General features: G+C 50.2%; 1 protein-coding gene across 6 annotated transcripts in view; it reads left to right on the plus strand.

Moving 5' to 3' along the window:
- Window positions 1-17,834, plus strand: part of BSN (bassoon presynaptic cytomatrix protein) — a 479,044-nt gene that overhangs the window by 419,531 nt on the left and 41,679 nt on the right. For all 6 annotated transcript variants that reach the window (XR_006292516.1, XR_006292515.1, XR_006292517.1 and 3 more), the window contains 4 exons: window positions 2,003-4,178; window positions 4,503-5,323; window positions 6,552-6,651; window positions 7,179-7,319. Coding sequence is in view for 3 of the 6 variants with exons in the window: in XM_043552315.1 (XP_043408250.1) it covers window positions 2,003-4,178; window positions 4,503-5,323; window positions 6,552-6,651; window positions 7,179-7,319 (3,238 nt within the window). In the remaining 3 variants the exon portion in view is untranslated. The remainder of the gene's footprint in view (window positions 1-2,002; window positions 4,179-4,502; window positions 5,324-6,551; window positions 6,652-7,178; window positions 7,320-17,834) is intronic.

Genomic DNA, 17,834 nt, shown 5'->3' on the forward strand with positions numbered 1-17,834 from the left:
CAATAGAGTCTTAGTGGATGCCATTTGTCATTAATGTCAGTAAGAGCACAAGCAGGCCCATCCTCAGTAGACACAACATCGTGATGTGACAGAATGTCATCATGTGGGGTGGCATCAGCACACTCATCATGGGGCTGAATGGGGCCAGAGCCAGCAACACACAAGTGGATTTCAGCTAGCGGCCATCCAATCTCATCTCAGCACTCAGGAGGGTTGGCCGGGAACGCAAAAGACGGAGTCCTTTGAACAGGCTTTGCTCCCATCATGCATGGAGCTGTGTGGATGGTTGTTACCTTGTCAGGGTTCAGATTCACACATTCTCCAGGCAACATTTCTTCTTTCTGCTCATGGCATCTTTTCAGGTCAAAATGATGATGTGCTAGCAAGGAGTCCTGCCTGCTCCTCCTATGGAAACCCACCCACTTCCAAAGTGCATTAAGCAAAATTGGATTAAGTCCACTTAAATGCTGAATAAGAGCATCCACACAGTGGTTTAATCCTGTTAATTAATCCACTTTGAATTCACACTTAGTTAATTCAGATTAACTGTCCTGAGTGTCTTTCTGTGGGGAAGCCCACACAGAAGTGGAGTAGGCGAATGCTTTCCCCATCCCAGTTTTCAGTGCTGCCCTTCTGGATCCCCCAAATCCCATGCCGTCCCTTCTGCCTGTGACCTACTCCTCAGCCACCCTCCATAAATCTCCACAGAAGACATTAGGGGTGGTTGGTATTCTCACTGGGCTTCTGCCTCGAAGGCTTGGCCTTTGCCTTCGTTGTTCAGCTAATGTAAACTGTGGCTTGTTGGATTCCATCACCCTTAAAGGCTGAGATAAGATTTGAGGGTCAGAACCTCAGGGGAGATCTCCTTCCATAGGACCAGCCCTTGTGTAATTTTTCATCCAACCAGCCAGGTTATTTTGCAGTGAAAATAGATCACCTAAAATTCTCAGGTCAGCTCACAAGATGTTTCAGAGCCACAGAAAAGTGCCTTTTGGATGGTGTCCCTGCTCCCATCCTGGGCATTTGCACAGCTGTGTGTTGAGTGGCCTCCTTTCAGTCCTAGGAAGGGTTTAACATACATCTCTGTATTGTAGTTTAACTGCCAAAGCCTTCCTAGGGGCCTTCTTATTGGACCCTAGAAAAGGTTTGCCACCCCAACAACTCCCCCCGAGGCCTGTGGGCAGCTGTTTGTAGCAGAGCTATGATAGTCCCACAGGAAAAGATGTTTCTCCACCATCCCACCATGTCCCCTTACGAGGCATTTTTTACTTAATTCTTTGAAACCTCAGAACCAGTTTGGATTGTTTCTGTTCTGGATCAGTTTGGGGAAAAGGGTAAGGTTGGCTCTTATTTTTTCTCATTGCTGGTGTGGTCATTTCCATGTGCAGAGTGATAGTGCAGCAGATACATACATCACAGTACAGCCAACGTACATGCTAATCAAAAGGCAGCGAGTTCCTCCAAGCCTATGGCTCTGCAGGCTCACCTGGTTAAGGTGTGCCAGTTTCACAGCTAACGGCGCACAAGGCATTGATGTGGCCAGCATCACGTCTGACCACCTCTGACTGCCACTGGGTGACTTGGATGTGGCGTTTCAGTGTGCAATCAAGCAAAACTCAGCTCCCCCAACCTTCAGGATTGTAGTTAAGTGCCTTACCCACTCCACCACGCAGCCATGAGCACTGGGTGGCTGTTCATTTCCCACTGAAGGAAGCAGGGGATGAGGAGTCAGGCCTCTTGGACTCTATTTCCAGTGCTTACTTTCACTCTGTGATATTGGGAAGCTGGTGGCCTGTCCCTGTACCTCAGTTTCCCCATTTCTCCACTGACTGCAGTGATAACATGGGGATATGCCGAGGCTTAAGAAATGAATGTTTAAGCACTTAGATAAACGCTGCTGAAAGACACTGCGGCAGGGCAGAGTTCTTACCTCTCCATTTTCCCCAAGGGAGTTGCAGCACTCCCAGTATCTAGGTTAATGCCAGTTTCAATTGTTTTCTAGATCTCCGCTTTGCAGTCAAACACTCTGATGCGGAAGGTGAAGCGGACACTGCCCAGCCCCCCTCCGGAGGAAGCTCACCTGCCTCTGGCCAGCCAAGCCCACTCCCAGCTGTACTTGCCCAGCTTCATGCAGAAGGGGGTAGGAGAACAGGCCACTCAGGTAACCAAAGCCACCCTTCTCAGAGACATCGACCGTGACCTGAAGCTGGTGGAGCATGAGTCCACGAAGCTGCGGAAGAAGCAAGCAGAGCTGGATGAGGAAGAGAAGGAGATCGATGCCAAGCTGAAGTACTTGGAGCTGGGCATTACTCAGAGGAAGGAGTCTCTTCTGAAGGAGAGGGGAGGGCGGGATTATCCTTACCCGAGATGCCTGGGCGAGAACCGGGACTACATGTCTGATAGCGAGCTGAACAATTTACACCTTTCCAGCTACGAGGGCAGCAGTCTGCTCAGCAGGCCCAGCACTGCCCCCACTAACCATTACACTGACTTCTCCAGCACACAGTACACATCAGCCTCCTCCTATGCCCCTTACCCATACCCAGCAGCCCCACCTGGCCCTGCCGCCTTCCAGCAAACACGGCTCCAGCCCCCCCACTACCCTGTGGTCAGCAGTGGCACATCTCAGAATGGCTTCCAGGCTGGGCAGCTCCCCGCCTTCCCCTCCCAAAGTACATATCAGACACACAGCTTCCCTCCCAGTACCGGTTACCAGCCCCAGCTGGGCTTGCAGAGCCATCAAGGCTTCCGGCCGCCTCATCACTATCAAGCTCAGACCACATATCCCAACCAGCCACCCTCACAGCCAGCACAGAGTGCCCTCTTCCAAACGCAGGCAGATGTGCACACCATGCACCAGAAGCCATGGCAGACATCACTAGCAGACTTGGAGCAAAAGATCCCCACCAATTATGAAGTGATTGGAAATCCCACCGTGGTGATCTCCTCAGCAGCCCCAGAAGTTACATACAGCCCCACGACAGTGACCAGCGGCTATGCCCAGCACACGGCTTCAGAGGCCAGGCCAGCTGACCAGAGCAATGCCATGCAAAGCCCCTCAGCCAGTTACGCTTCAGATTCTCTGTACACAAACCTGGAGCAGAACATTCCCCGCAACTATGTGATGATCGAGGACATCAGCGAGCTGACCAAAGAGAGCACTGCAGCAGACAGCCACAAGGGGGAGATGCAGGTGCAGAGCAGCACTGGCCACCAGATCAAAGAGAAGAGTGAGCTGGTGGAGATGGAAGGCTCCAGCAGAACTTGCTGCTACTCCAAAGCAGAGGAGTCAGAGGAGGATATGTATGATCAGCCTGGTGCCGACCATAGGGGGAAGAACAGCTACCACAGGGGCATGGAGAGCAATGGCAGGATGTCAGGCAGTTCCAGCAGCCCCTGCTCCTATTATGGGGACGATTATCGGCACTCCGCACGCTCAGAAAAGCATGGCTCTGGACTGGGGATGCAGAAACATTCCTCCAAAAACCTGGCCCCTGCTGTCATCTCATCCAAGCGCAGTAAACACAGGAAACAAGGCATGGAGCAAAAGATCTCCAAATTCTCCCCCATAGAAGAAGCCAAAGATGTGGAGTCGGACCTGGCCTCCTACACAGTGACTACGTCTATCAGCAGCAGCAATGTGGCATCCAGGGCAAAGAAGCTTCAGGACGAGATCACCTACGGCCTCAAGAAGAATGTGTATGAGCAGCAGAAATACTATGGCGTGTCCAGCAGGGATATGACAGAAGAGGACGATCGAGCATACAGCACTGGAAGCAGGTCTAGATCGTCGGGTTATGGGACAGAGAAATCATCAAGCCGCGATGCCAGCAGCAGAAGCAAGTCCTATGAGAGAGAGTGCATGGAGAAGCCTCAGAAAGGAAGCTCCAAACCATCTTCCCTTAGTATGAGTCAGAGTCGAGGGCGGCCTCCGATTCGTACACAGACCACTGAAGAGGAAAGTCCCATCAGCCCTTTAGGAAAGTCTGTGGGCATGTCCCGCTCCTCAGGTGGACCTCTCCCTCAGTCCTCTGGGGACAGCTGTTCCCAGTTCTGCTCCAGCCACTCGTTGCCTGATGTGCAAGAACATATCAAAGATGTGCCAAGGAACCACTCTTACAAGCATGAAGAAGGTTACATCATGGATGATTCACATTGTGTTGTTTCAGACAGTGAAGGTAACAGTTACCTGTGGTGACATACCCCAGAGCATGCTCCTATGGGTCATTTGCAAAGACAGTCTCACAGCCTGCGTTTGCATACTATGTGCCTTTCTCCCTTCTTCCACTGCATGTTCCAGGTGTCTGGTGGTAGTATGTCAGTGTTCAGTGCCTGCTGCATGTAATGATGTGTTGTATTTGTTGGGGAGGGGTCTATGACATGTCCCAGTTGCATGTTATAAGCTGCTTGCATTCTTTTATCTCATTGCATGGCTTCAGTATGGGGTATGCTCCCACCACGGGACCGAGAGACTGACTGTGCTCTGTGTTTGGTTTCTGAAGCCTATCATTTGGGTCAGGAGGAGACAGACTGGTTTGATAAGCCCAGGGAAGCTCGCTCAGAGCGGGTAAGGTACTACACTGGCCACTCCTCCTCCCAGAAGAGACCTCCCATCAAACACACCTTTCATGATTACGATGAGCCTCCAGACGAAGACCTGTGGCAGCACGATGACTATTCTCAGGCACGTCACCCTTCTTCCAAAGACCACCGGCACCATGGAGAGTATGGAAGGCACTCAGCCTCTTCCCGCCACCCAAGTGATGAACAGCCCAGGAGGACATCCAAGCAGCATGCCCGAGACCAGGGCCGTCATGAAGTCCGCACACACATGCAGCCATCTGCCCAGAAGAAGGCCCAGCAGTCAGACACGAGAGCCCAGCCAGCTTTCCCCTCCAGCTCAGTGGAGTACTTGCAGCAGTCCCAGCAGCCGTCCAGCTACCACCATACCTCAGAGTCCCAGAAGTCCCAACGGCAGGCTCAGCATGGGCCACTGCCCCAACAGCCGAAAACAGAGCCCTTGCTGCACCATTCACAGCAGCAGTCGCAAACAAGGCAGCAGCAATCCGGGCAGCAGCAGCTGCCATCCAGGCAGCAACAGCCATCAGCCAGGCAGTCTCCACAACAGCAAGCAGGCCCTTCGCAGCAACCTGCTCAGCCACAGAAGGAGCAGCAGCAGCAGCAAGCTAGGATGCAGCAACAGCCGGGGGCTCAAGGACCACCCTCTTCTCGGCCACCACAACAACAGCCCGTCCAGTCCCAGCATGTCGGGAAGCCCCAGTCAACCCTCCCTGCACAGCCAGGCAGTCACCAAGTAGGGCTAGTAAGTGTGCGTGCTCTTTGGCCATTGGTTCATCACTTACACAGCAGGTGCCCAGCTGATGGCTTGTCCTGCAGCACTGGGAATGGCACCCTAGGAGAATCTGGTTGCATAGGAAGGAGGCAGAGGCTGGGAGCCCCTGCTGCGTCCCAGGGCACAGGCTATGCACTGTCATGAGCTCCCCCAGTCCACAGCAGCACAGCGGAGTACATCATCCAGTGAGGAGGGCCCCCAACTGCTAGGCAGCTGATGTGTTCTGTCGCACAGGAGACCTACCTAGGATGTTCCACAGCAGGAAAGGCGTTAAATTATGGAGATCTCAGGGGAGCAACAGAGCTGAGGCTGTGCCGAGATTGGCACTAAGAGCAGAAATAAAATCCCACCGTTTCACCCTTCATTGCCTGACTTCAGGCTCCAGTTGTTCAGTCAAAAACACCTGGAGCTACTCCTTCCCCCTCCCCCCACCCCACTTGGCCAGGACAAGCCAACTACCTTACAGCACAATAAGCCAATGGCACTGTTCAGGTCTGCTGGCTATTTCCATTCTCCAGTGCAGCCAGCCTGCCTCCCAGGCTCACCTGCTGGGCACCCAGGCAGGCTGAGCATGGAGGGCATAGGGGAGAGATGAGGATGGGAAGATCAGGGGGCTGGGGGAAGCCAGGGGGGAGGGAGTGGGGAATGTGGGGATCAGGAGAGAGAACAGATGGGAGGGGCCATGTGAAGGAAGCAAGGATTTGGGGTGGGGGGAGGGAGGAGGGGATGGGATTGGGGAGCTGGGCAGAAAATCCATGCTCCCATACTGGTGCAGAGGCCTCCCCCCTGCCCAGCTACCTCCTGAGCCAGGCCCAGCGCCTGCCCCCTGAGGAAGTGCAGCAGAGGGAACAGCTGACTGGATGAAGTTGGCTGTGGATTGCAAGAGATGACAGAGGCTGGGCCATTGCCTTGGGGAGCCAGGCTGGCTTGCAAGGTAGGCCTTTGTGTGTGGGAGGAGATGTGCATATGTGTGGCTGGGAGCAGGGGGTGTCAGGGTGGGTTTCCCAGGAGGCAACATGCGTGATCCTGGGTTGATATAGTCTTTGACCTGTTACGAGGGCTGGATTGTCTGCCAGCACTTACTGATGTGCCCCTATGCCCCTGGGACTGCTGTTCTACCAGCCCCATGCCCTACCTGCCTGCCCACCCATGCGCACAGAGACCAGGGGAATTCTGAACTATGCCTTTCATGTTACAGCCAAAAGTGGATCAGGTGGATACGCCCAAACCCACCACAAAAGTGCCACCACCGCATGGGAGAGCGCCCCAAGCACAACCACTGGGAACGACTGCAGCAGGTCAGTGAGCCAGACCAACACATTGGGCCCTGCCAGGCCACCTGCGCTCACGTTGGCTGGCAGTGCCCATGGTACTGAAGGAGCAGCCAGGCACCAGCTGTGTTTGCCAGGGCCATGGCTGCCTGGTCTCTTCAAAGAGAAGATCCACTTTTATCCCTCCCTAGCACATCACAGCATTCAGAGGCTGAGATCACTCGGAGCCTGGAAACAAATGCATCCCGCTCTTGTCAGGCTATGGAATGGGGCCAGATCCCCAGCCTACCACTGGGTGGTCATGGTCCCTCAGGGCAGGAGAGGGGTCAGCAGTGACCCAGGGTGGGTTGGCATCCCCCGGTCAGGGAAGCAGATGTGCAGAAGGTGCCCAAAAGCAGCCTGCCCTAATCTGTACCAGTCATGCCACAGACTCCTGGCAGCTGAAAGCACCTGGGCTCTGGCCCCATCTCTAGTATGTCACATAGGCGCTGCCCGTGTCAGGGAGGGGCTGTGGCTGGGTTCTCCTTACTATGGCTCTATATATTCCCTGGCAGGTATTAAAGTGGGTCAGAAGCCATCAGGGGCTCCCCCACCAACTGGGGCAGCAGCTGGACAGTCCGGGGTGGATGGAGAGAGTGTGTTCTCCAAAATCCTGCCAGGAGGAGCCGCAGAACAAGCCGGCAAACTGACAGAAGGTAAGACTATGTCTACACTTGCAGAGTTTTTTCACTGACCGTTTTGTCAGTGATAGAAAAGTGCTAAAAGAAAAGCACTGGTTTGTGTTCACATTGTTTTCCACAGGCGTCAGAGCGTGTTTACTTATGCAGCACTTGCATTGCAGATGAGAGGAGTGCACTGTGGTAGCTATCCCATTATGTACTGCTCCTGGATACAAAGCAAATCATTATTGTGGCGGGGTGGATATGTATGTGTGACAGTCGCTGGAAGCAACCAGTCCTAAGGCAGGGGGAGGGGGAAACCCCAGCCTCAGCCCCCACCTCCCTCCCTGACTCTGCACACCACATTCTGTCTGCCTGCCTCTGTTTGTATCGTGGGAGGCAGCAGGAGCATTCCACAATAATTATTTGTTTTGTGTCCCAGAGAAGTGACAGTACCAGCTGTCAAAACAGAGCTAAAGGGAAGGGGCGCATACCTGCAGGCAGGACTGTTAAGTTTCAAAGAGCAGGCACTCCCGCGCTGCATTGTGGGACAGCTCGGAGGGCAATTAGACCAGTAAAGCAATCAAGAGTCTTCACTGGCACATCAGCGCAAAAGCATCAACACAAAAAGACTCTCATTGGGGTGGTTTTATTTTTGTGCTGAAACTGCTGAGTTTCAACACAAAATGTAGATTTCAGTGAAGATGCTAGTGTGTTTTTTGCGCAAAAACCTGACTTTTTGCACTAAAACTGGCAAGTGTAGACATAGCCTAAGAGTGCCAGCACCTGGCTGGACAGTGTCCAGAGACGCCCACACAGCCCACGGGACCTGGCGCCATGGAGACATGCCGGCACAGGGTCTCTGCTTTGCAGATCAACAGAAGGGACTCACTGCAGACTGTGCAGGGGTGACACAGCCCAGAGGTGACCCAAGTGCTACAGGCCTCTGACTGGCTGCTCGTTAAGCACTGAGCCAAGGCCAGCCACTTCAGGTGAACCATAAGGTGGCCTTGTGGTTCACTAGGAAGAGCTGCTGTTTCTGGAGCTGGGGGGCTACAAGCTGGACTGTCGAACAGCTGTGACCCCTCAGTTCTCCAACCTGGGGTGTCGTTTACACTGCTTCGCTGTGAGAGCAACGACTCCTGGCCTGCTCACAGCCAGCCTCCAGCATGTAAATTCCTCCCAGATACACTGCGGAGCAACACCACAAAATCCCAGTCCCAGACTTTCCCCCAGAAATGTGCTGTTTGTACTGCCCCGCACCCTCCTGGACAATACAGGCCCATAGAAAGTCCATCGTTTTATGAATAGAAAATGGTATGCACAAACCCGGTTATCCCAAATGGAATTTCCAAAATACTTCAATTCAAACACTCTGGTTTAGATAAAACAATAAAACAAGTGTACTAACTAAAGAAAGATTTTAAGGGATTACAAGTAATGAGGCATAAAAGTCAGAATTGGATACAAAGAAATAAAAGGTAAAATGCAACTAACGCCTAATTTAATAAGCTAAATACATTCATAGAATCATAGAATATCAGGGTTGGAAGGAACCTCAGGAGGTCATCTAGTCCAACCCCCTGCTCAAAGCAGGACCAATCCCCAATTTTTGCCACAGATCCCTAAATGGCCCCCTCAAGGATTGAACTCACAACCCTGGATTTAGCAGGCCAATGCTCAAACCACTGAGCTATCCCTCCCCCCAAAGTGAATCTCTCTCACACCACATGTTTTAGCAGTCTTACAGGTTGGACTCCTTTCAGCGGGGACCCCTCCCCCAGTTCAGTGTTACTTTCCATGTCTTTCAACTGTTGTTGATGCCGTGAGCAGAGAGAAAGGGAGGAATATTTTGGGGTGTCCATTCCCCTTTCTTATAGCTCTTTTTTTTGAAAACCACCTCCAGCTGAGGTTCAGGCAACAGAAAATCTGTTTGGACAGGAATCTAAAGCTGTTCCTTTGTCAAAATGTAAATTTTTACCCACATCCTCTTTCCTGCCAAAGAATGGCCAGTTAGCCAGGTGATGGTCCATTTGATCCTGTTGACATCTGGCGGAGGCATCAGTTTGCCATTTGTCTCTGAGGAACCAGTTTGTGGCTGTTTTTCCAGACTTGGAACATCTCAAAAACTTCATACAGTAAAATCTCATAACTTACATACAATGATGTCACACAAACTTTACCAGGACAATAATGATCAGCAATTATGAGTTTTCAAAGACATACTCACAAGGCTTACTTTTTACAAAATTTATCATAGTCTTTTAAAAGGGTGAACATAGGGGGACAGACTGTCAGAAGAGTCGCTGCTGGCTCTCACTGTGTGGAATGTCTGGCAGCCGGAAGTAAATTAAGATGGGAAGGACAAGATCAGGAAAATGGGGCAGTATTGAACCTGACTCAAGTGACGGGGTGGAGGAGACCAGAGCCACAGGGGAAGCTACTTAGTGAGAATTTGATCAAAGGACCTGCCGGGGGATTGCTAATGAAGTCCCCACTCATGCTGAGAAACAGGTAGGTGGCACTTTGGGGACTTGTGCCCAATCTGATGGCATTCCCCCTGCCAGACAGTGGGAGACTGGGCCCTGCCCTGCCGGACAGACCAGGCCAGAGCTCAGCACTCAGCAATGGAGACCCAGCTCCTCTTGCTGCATTTGTGCCAGGAAAGGCTGCGCTGACCCCAGTGCCTGAGTCCAGCAGAAGGTCCTCTGCGGGGATTGTGCCTCACTAAGTTCCTCAGAAGAGCGGGGCTTAGGCCTCTCGGCTAATTCCCCAGTCTGGCACTTCGACTTCAAAAGGATCCCACAAGGATTCTAAAAATTAATACTAGCCACTCCCAGTTTATATTAAACTCCCAGGTTACAGCTTTTCTCTGACCTTGGATTGGTAGATGCTGCCACCATGCAAGTGCAGAACCCCTTTGAGAGCCCAGGAACATGCACTTGGGAATTCCTTCCTGTGGGGTACCATCAAGCCCTTTCACCTCCCCCGCATCTAAGGAAGAGCTGAGAAAGGGAAAAAAAGGAAACCGGCTGTTGCTACCAGCTAATTAAACATGTGAACAAACCTCTTCAGACACAAAAATACAATTCTGTTCTTTAAAAAGAAAGAAAATACATCTGGGAACTCAGGCTACTGCTAGAGTTTAAAAGAGCAACTACAAGAATTAATCACCAAGAATAGCTTTCTTGAGGTCCAGCTTAAAGGTTACAAGCAAAACAAAAGCACCTATGGTTAGCACAGAGGGGTCAAAAGCCATAACGAAATAAAAGGCATAAACCTAATTGCATCTTCCTAGACATTTCCTGATCTACTTACATACCTGGGCTTTTAAATGAGTAGTTTCTAGATATGATACTGATGATTTTTCATACCTGGCCCAAGCTTCTTACAGCATAGCTGTTGTCCTGTCCACCTCTCTCTGAGAGAACAACACCACACAGGCAAAAGGGGAGTCTTTTTTCAATTTTAAAAAGTTCTAGCCTTCCCATAGGCTCTTTTGGCCAGGTTCCCACTCACTTCCTTTTACCTATGCATAGCAGTGAGACTTTTTAACCCTTTATAGGTAGAGCAATTAGAGAACAGCTACTAAAAGGGATTTTATAGCTACTGGCTGACTGGGTGTCCATAAAAGGGACCTACCTCATCCCTTCATTTATCACACGCCCCCCCAAATCACAGACGATGTTGGCCAGCCTGGTTCAGGTCAGGTGCACGCCATCTGGGATTTCTTCCTAGAGGTTTAAGAAAACAGAGTTAATAAGATACATGCACCTCTAATTTTACTACTAATTGCATGAAAAACTAAACAGTATTTTCCACTTTTTAAGGACTACAATGACAGAATACAGGGACATTTTTACCCGGCTGATTTTGGGAAACCTTCCTGGGAGAATGCATCAGCCACTTTGTTAGAGGTGCCTGAAATGTGTTGTATTTCAAAATCAAAGTCTTGAAGAGCTAAACTCCAACAAAGAAGTTTTTTGTTAGTCTCCTTGACTGTGCGAAGCCACTTCAGTGCAGCATGGTCAGTCTGCAGGTGGAAACGCTGTCCCCAAACCTATGGGCGTAGCTTCTCTAGAGCATAGACAATGGCATAACATTCTTTTTCTGAGACTGACCAGTAGCTTTCCCTCTCAGAAAGTTTTTTGCTGAGAAACACGACAGGATGGAATTGTTGATCTGGTCCTTCCTGCATTAAGACTGCTTCTACACCATGCTCGGATGCATCTGTGGTTATAACGGAAGGTTGGTCGAAGTCTGGTCAGTGGGGTGGCAATTTGGCTGTAGTCTGGTACAAATTGTCTGTAATACCCAGCCAAGCCCAAGAAGTATTCGGCCTGCTTTTTTGTCTTAGGGACGGGCCAATTTTGAATAGCATTTACTTTAGCCTGTAGGGGGTTGATAGTTCCTTGACCCACCTGGAGTCCAAAGTAGTTACCCTGTTTAGGCCTCTGACATTTTTTTTGCCTTAACGGTTAATCCTGCCTCCCTTATGCTCCAGAAGACAGCTTGGAGGTGTTTCAGGTGTTCTGCCCATGAATCTGAGAATATAGCCACATCGTCAAGGTAGGCTACTGCAAATTCTCCAGATCCTGCCGGAAGGTTATTTACCCGTCTCTGGAAGGTGGCAGGTGCATTTCGCAGTTCAAAAGGGAGCACATTAAATTCATACATCCCTACATGGGTGATGAAGGCTGACCTTTCCTTGGCTGGGACATATAGCAGCACTTGGCAGTACCCCTTAGTTAAGTTTAAGGTGGAGATGAATTGGGCACATCCCAGTTTCTCCAATAGCTCAGCTGTGCGTGGCAATGGATAGTTCTCTGGGTGAGTTACAGCATTTAGCTTATGGTAGTCCATGCAAAAGTGGATTTTCCCATCTGGTTTGGGAACCAGAACCACTGGAGAGGCCCATGTACTCTCAGAGGGGCGGATTATACCCATCTGTAAAATGTCCTTGATCTCCCTTTCTATTGCAGTTTTGGCTTGAGGAGCCATCCGGTAAGGCTGAGCTCTAATTGGGCAAGTATCACTTGTGTCAATGGAGTGGTACCCCCGTTCTGTCTGTCCTGGGGTGGCTGAAAACATTGGCATAAAGCTGGTGCACAACTCCTGTATTTGCTGTCGCTGCTTATGCCCAAGGATGATGGAAAGGCTCACCTCTTCTACGCCACCATTGCTTTTCCCTTCATAGTAAACTCCTTCAGGCCACTCAGCATTGGCTCTCTCCTGGGCTATAAACTGGAGAACCTTGATTTCTTGGGAATAAAAGGGCTTTAGATAAATAACATGGTATCCTTTAGGTTTTAGGGTAGGGTTTGGGAACTTCTTTAATGGAGTGCTTTGGTTTGGTAAGAACTCTTCAGTCACCCCACTCTGTTCCCAACAGGTCAGCTGAGTGGACTCTCCCCTCCAGGAGATCTGTCCCCCAGTCTTCCCTCAAAACCTGATCCACAGGTGAGGGGTCTGGCATTTTAGATGCAGATCCTCCACTCTCCCCCTTGGAAAAAGCCTCCCTACAAAAGGTAGGCAGACCCTCCTGTCCCGCCTCACCTTCTGTCTGGATTTACCTCTCTGGGCTCCCCCCTGAGGCAGACACTCCTGCACCCCCAAAAAGGGAAGGTGACCCTGATCCAGCTGTGGGCTCACAGCTACCAGCTATGACAGACCCTTCACTGGCCAGAAAAATCCCCCCCTTTTCACTCAGGTTGGGCTTGCTTCCAGCTACAGCGCCCTTGTGGTGTGATCCCACTGCAGCGGTCACCAGGACCCCCAACTTCCATCTCCAGGATACATGTCTCTGTGCACCCCAGGGCAGGACCTGTACCCTGCTGACCTGCAACTTCCTGGCAGTCAGCAGCTGGGAAGGCCTCCCTGTTACAGGGAGGAACATCCCCCTCCCACAGGGAGATCATCACAGGACAGGAGTTGGCTTTATCCAGCTCTTCCCGCAGGGACTTGCCTTGAGCCCTGGGGCTACAGGAACTGGTTATGACCATCCCTGCCCCCAAAGCTGCATTCTCCACTGCTACAGAGGAATTAAAGAGATACGCGGCTGTTCCCCCAGCAGCACATGTGACTTCAGCCTCCCCCCTGGGCCTTTTAGCACAAGATTCCTTCTTGCTGCTAACAAACCCTGGGACACATTCTGCCACATCAAAAAAATCATTCCCCAGTAGAAACAGTGCAAAATTGTCTGCCACCACTGCAACAGTCAGTTGAGCCTGCAAATCACCAGTCTCCATGTGTACCTTAGCTAAGGGTGCAAGGACTTTGTAACCTCCCACCAATTCTAATTCTGCCATTTTTCCTGGTAACCAGTCTTTCTCCTGGATCAGGTCGCTCCTGACCACAGAAATCTCTGCACCAGTATCCCTCCAACTTTGGAGCACTTTGCCGTTAAGTTTAACAGCATGCACATGCTCACTGCTTGGTTGTGTAGAAGCAACCTTTACAAATCCTGTGTGGAAAGAGGCCTGGGATACCCCTGTGCTCTGAGAAACAGCAGCTTCATGTGTTACCTGCTGCGTGTTCCCACTCAGCCAAGGACACTTATCCCTCGGGTGCTCGGTGGACTTACAATGGTAGCACCTCTGGGGCTCCTCTGCTTGTGCAGGAGACTTGGGATGAGTAACAGGGGAATGGGGAGGTGAACTCCCAGCCTCCTTTTCCCCAGGGGTAAAACGGTGATTCTGTTTTCCCCCCACCCTGTCCCCCGCAGCCAGTGGTTTGTGTTTAATGGCAGCTTGTGACTGCTCAAAAGAGTCTGCAATCCCAGCCAATCGACCCCACTGCATTCATCTTTTTGTCCCACAAATACTGTTTTACATCATCACTGCACATATTCAAGAACTGTTCCTAAGTAACTAAATCACACATTTCTTCAAGGCTTGTAATGCCTTTTCCCCTCACCCACTTGTCTAACAAATCTCTCAAATATGTCCAGAACTCTCCCAGTCAATTTTACAACTAAAGTTGTCATATTTTGATCTTCAGGAATTGCATGGAGCATGCACAGTCTCTCAAAGGTGATGAAATATTCGGCAATATCACTGGATTGATCATACTGTGGACATAACCACTCCCATTTGTGGACTTTTGGGGAAGTGGAGCCAGCTGCTGAAGGCTTTTGTCTCTTCCACTCCATTACAGCCAGTTCATGCTTCTGGGTCTCAATTTCTCTGTCTTTTAATTCTAGGGCTAGCTACCTCTCTCTTTCTCCTCCTGAGCATCTTGCTGTACTATCCTCTGGGCTTCAAGCTCTTTGTCTTTTAACGTCATAGCTCTTTTGTGAGCAGCTTCCTCCCTGGTTGCTTCTGCTTCTTTGAGCCTGTAACAATGCTGCCTCTGGTGGGACCCAACTGAGAGTGTCAATTCAGGACAAATAGCTTAAAGCAGGGCAAGGCTGGGCTTCCTTTGCACACCAAGGCAAACCAAACCAGCCACACAGAGAAGACTTCAGTTTTACCCCACTGGCTAACCACAAGTCACACAAGCAATTCCCTTAGACACTCCAGTTTCCCAGTATCACCACCAGTGCAACTCATTATGAGGACAAATGGTTATGAAAACCAATATCCCAGTAAAAGAAAAATGGTTCTCCCAATCCCAAAGGACCAAGCCCCACACCCAGATCAATATACAAATCAGATCTTACCTACAAAACACGCTGTTGCCAGTCCTTTAGAATCTAAAATCGAAAGGTTTATTCATAAAAGGAAAAAGACATAGATGAGAGCTAGAATTGGTTAAATGGCATCAATTACATACAGTAATGGCAAAGTTCTTGGTTCAGGCTTGTAGGAGTGATGAAATAAATTGCAGATTCAAATCAAGTCTCTGGAGTACATCCACAGCTGGGATGGGTCATTCAGTCCTTTGTTCAGAGCTTCAGTTTGTAGCAAAGTCCCTTCAGAGGTAAGAAGCAGGATTCAAGACATGATGGAGGAGCTGCAGCAGCTTTTTATAGTCTCTTGCCATGTGGCCTTTCTTTCTTTATTCCAAAGACAATCATTCCAGCACGATGGCAAGAAAAAACCTTAGAGTCCTGTCCATAGGCATGTCCCTGCATACCTTGCTGAGTCTCAAGGTGTATCTGCCTTCTCTCAATGGGTCAGTTGTATAGCTGATGGTCCTTAATGGGCCATCAAGCAGGCTAGGCAGAACTGACACCAACTTGTCTGGAGTGTGTGACAAAGTTCCTCTTCTGTCTTGGTGGATCCTACACTTTCTGGCAGATTTGTTTGCCTCAGAGATTCACGGCAGTCCTCAGTTTGGCCACTTTTGGTAGTGGCTCAAACCTGCTGTCCACTCAGCTAACCTCATTACTGGCCAGCATGGGGAAAACAGAGAACAATCCCCGCAGTCTCTGTGTCCCACCTAGTGGGTCAGGGACAGGCCAGATCCCTTTCCAATTTAGTCCTTCCCTTCTGGTGTTTCTCCCAAACCAGGTCAATGCCTCCTGTGTCCAATCAGGAGTTGGGGGGATGGGGGGAACCCGGGCCCACCCTCTACACCGGGTTCTAGCCCAGGGCCCTGTGGATAGCAGCTGTCTACAATGTTCCCTGTATCAGCTGCATGTCAGTTACAACTCCCTAGGCTACTTTCATAGAATCATAGAATATCAGGGTTGGAAGGGACCTCAGGAGGTCATCTAGTCCAACCCCCTGCTCAAAGCAGGACCAATCCCCAATCAAATCATCCCAGCCAAGGCTTTGTCAAGCCTGACCTTAAAAACTTCCAAGGAAGGAGATTCTACCACCTCCCTAGGTAACGCATTCCAGTGTTTCACCACCCTCCTAGTGAAAAAGTTTTTCCTAATATCCAACTTAAACCTCCCACACTGCAACTTGAGACCATTGCTCCTTGTCCTGTCCTCTTCTACCACTGAGAATAGTCTAGAACCATCCTCTCTGGAACCACCTCTCAGGTAGTTGAAAGCAGCTATCAAATCCCCCCTCATTCTTCTCTTCTGCAGACTAAACAATCCCAGTTCCCTCAGCCTCTCCTCATAAGTCATGTGTTCCAGACCCCTAATCATTTTTGTTGCCCTTCGCTGGACTCTCTCCAATTTATCCACATCCTTCTTGTAGTGTGGGGCCCAAAACTGGACACAGTACTCCAGATGATGCCTCACCAATGTCGAATAGAGGGGAACGATCACGTCCCTCGATCTGCTCGCTATGCCCCTACTTATACATCCCAAAATGCCATTGGCCTTCTTGGCAACAAGGGCACACTGCTGACTCATATCCAGCTTCTCGTCCACTGTAACCCCTAGGTCCTTTTCCGCAGAACTGCTGCCTAGCCATTCGGTCCCTAGTCTGTAGCTGTGCATTGGGTTCTTCCGTCCTAAGTGCAGGACCCTGCACTTATCCTTATTGAACCGCATCAGGTTTCTTTTGGCCCAATCCTCCAATTTGTCTAGGTCCCTCTGTATCCTATCCCTGCTCTCCAGCGTATCTACCACTCCTCCCAGTTTAGTATCATCTGCAAATTTGCTGAGAGTGCAATCCACACCATCCTCCAGATCATTTATGAAGATATTGAACAAAACCGGCCTTAGGACCGACCCCTGGGGCACTCCACTTGACACCGGCTGCCAACTAGACCTGGAGCCATTGATCACTACCCGTTAAGCCCGACAATCTAGCCAACTTTCTACCCACCTTATAGTGCATTCATCCAGCCCATACTTCTTTAACTTGCTGAGAAGAATACTATGGGAGACCGTGTCAAAAGCTTTGCTAAAGTCAAGAAACAATACATCCACTGCTTTCCCTTCATCCACAGAATCAGTAATCTCATCATAGAAGGCTATTGGATTAGTCAGGCATGACCTACCCTTGGTGAATCCATGCTGACTGTTCCTGATCACTTTCCTCTCGTGTAAGTGCTTCAGGATTGATTCCTTGAGGACCTGCTCCATGATTTTTCCGGGGACTGAGGTGAGGCTGACTGGTCTGTAGTTCCCAGGATCCTCCTTCTTCCCTTTTTTAAAGATTGGCACTACATTAGCCTTTTTCCAGTCATCTGGGACTTCCCCCGTTCGCCACGAGTTTTCAAAGATAATGGCCAATGGCTCTGCAATCACATCCGCCAATTCCTTTAGCACTCTTGGGTGCAACTCGTCCGGCCCCATGGACTTGTGCACGTCCAGCTTTTCTAAATAGTCCCTAACCACCTCCTTCTCCACAGAGGGCTGGCCATCTACTCCCCATGTTGTGATGCCCAGTGCAGCAGTCTGGGAGCTGTCCTTGTTAGTGAAGACAGAGGCAAAAAAAACATTGAGCACATTAGCTTTTTCCACATCCTCTGTCACTAGGTTGCCTCCCTCATTCAGTAAGGGGCCCACACTTTCCTTGGCTTTCTTCTTGTTGCCAAGATACCTGAAGAAACCCTTCTTGTTACTCTTGACATCTCTTGCTAGCTGCAGCTCCAGGTGCGATTTGGCCCTCCTGATTTCATTCCTACATGCCCGAGCAATATTTTTATACTCTTCCCTGGTCATATGTCCAACCTTCCACTTCTTGTAAGCTTCTTTTTTAT

The sequence above is a fragment of the Chelonia mydas genome, chromosome 7 (assembly GCF_015237465.2).
Source record: "Chelonia mydas isolate rCheMyd1 chromosome 7, rCheMyd1.pri.v2, whole genome shotgun sequence".
NCBI classification, from domain to species: domain Eukaryota; kingdom Metazoa; phylum Chordata; order Testudines; family Cheloniidae; genus Chelonia; species Chelonia mydas.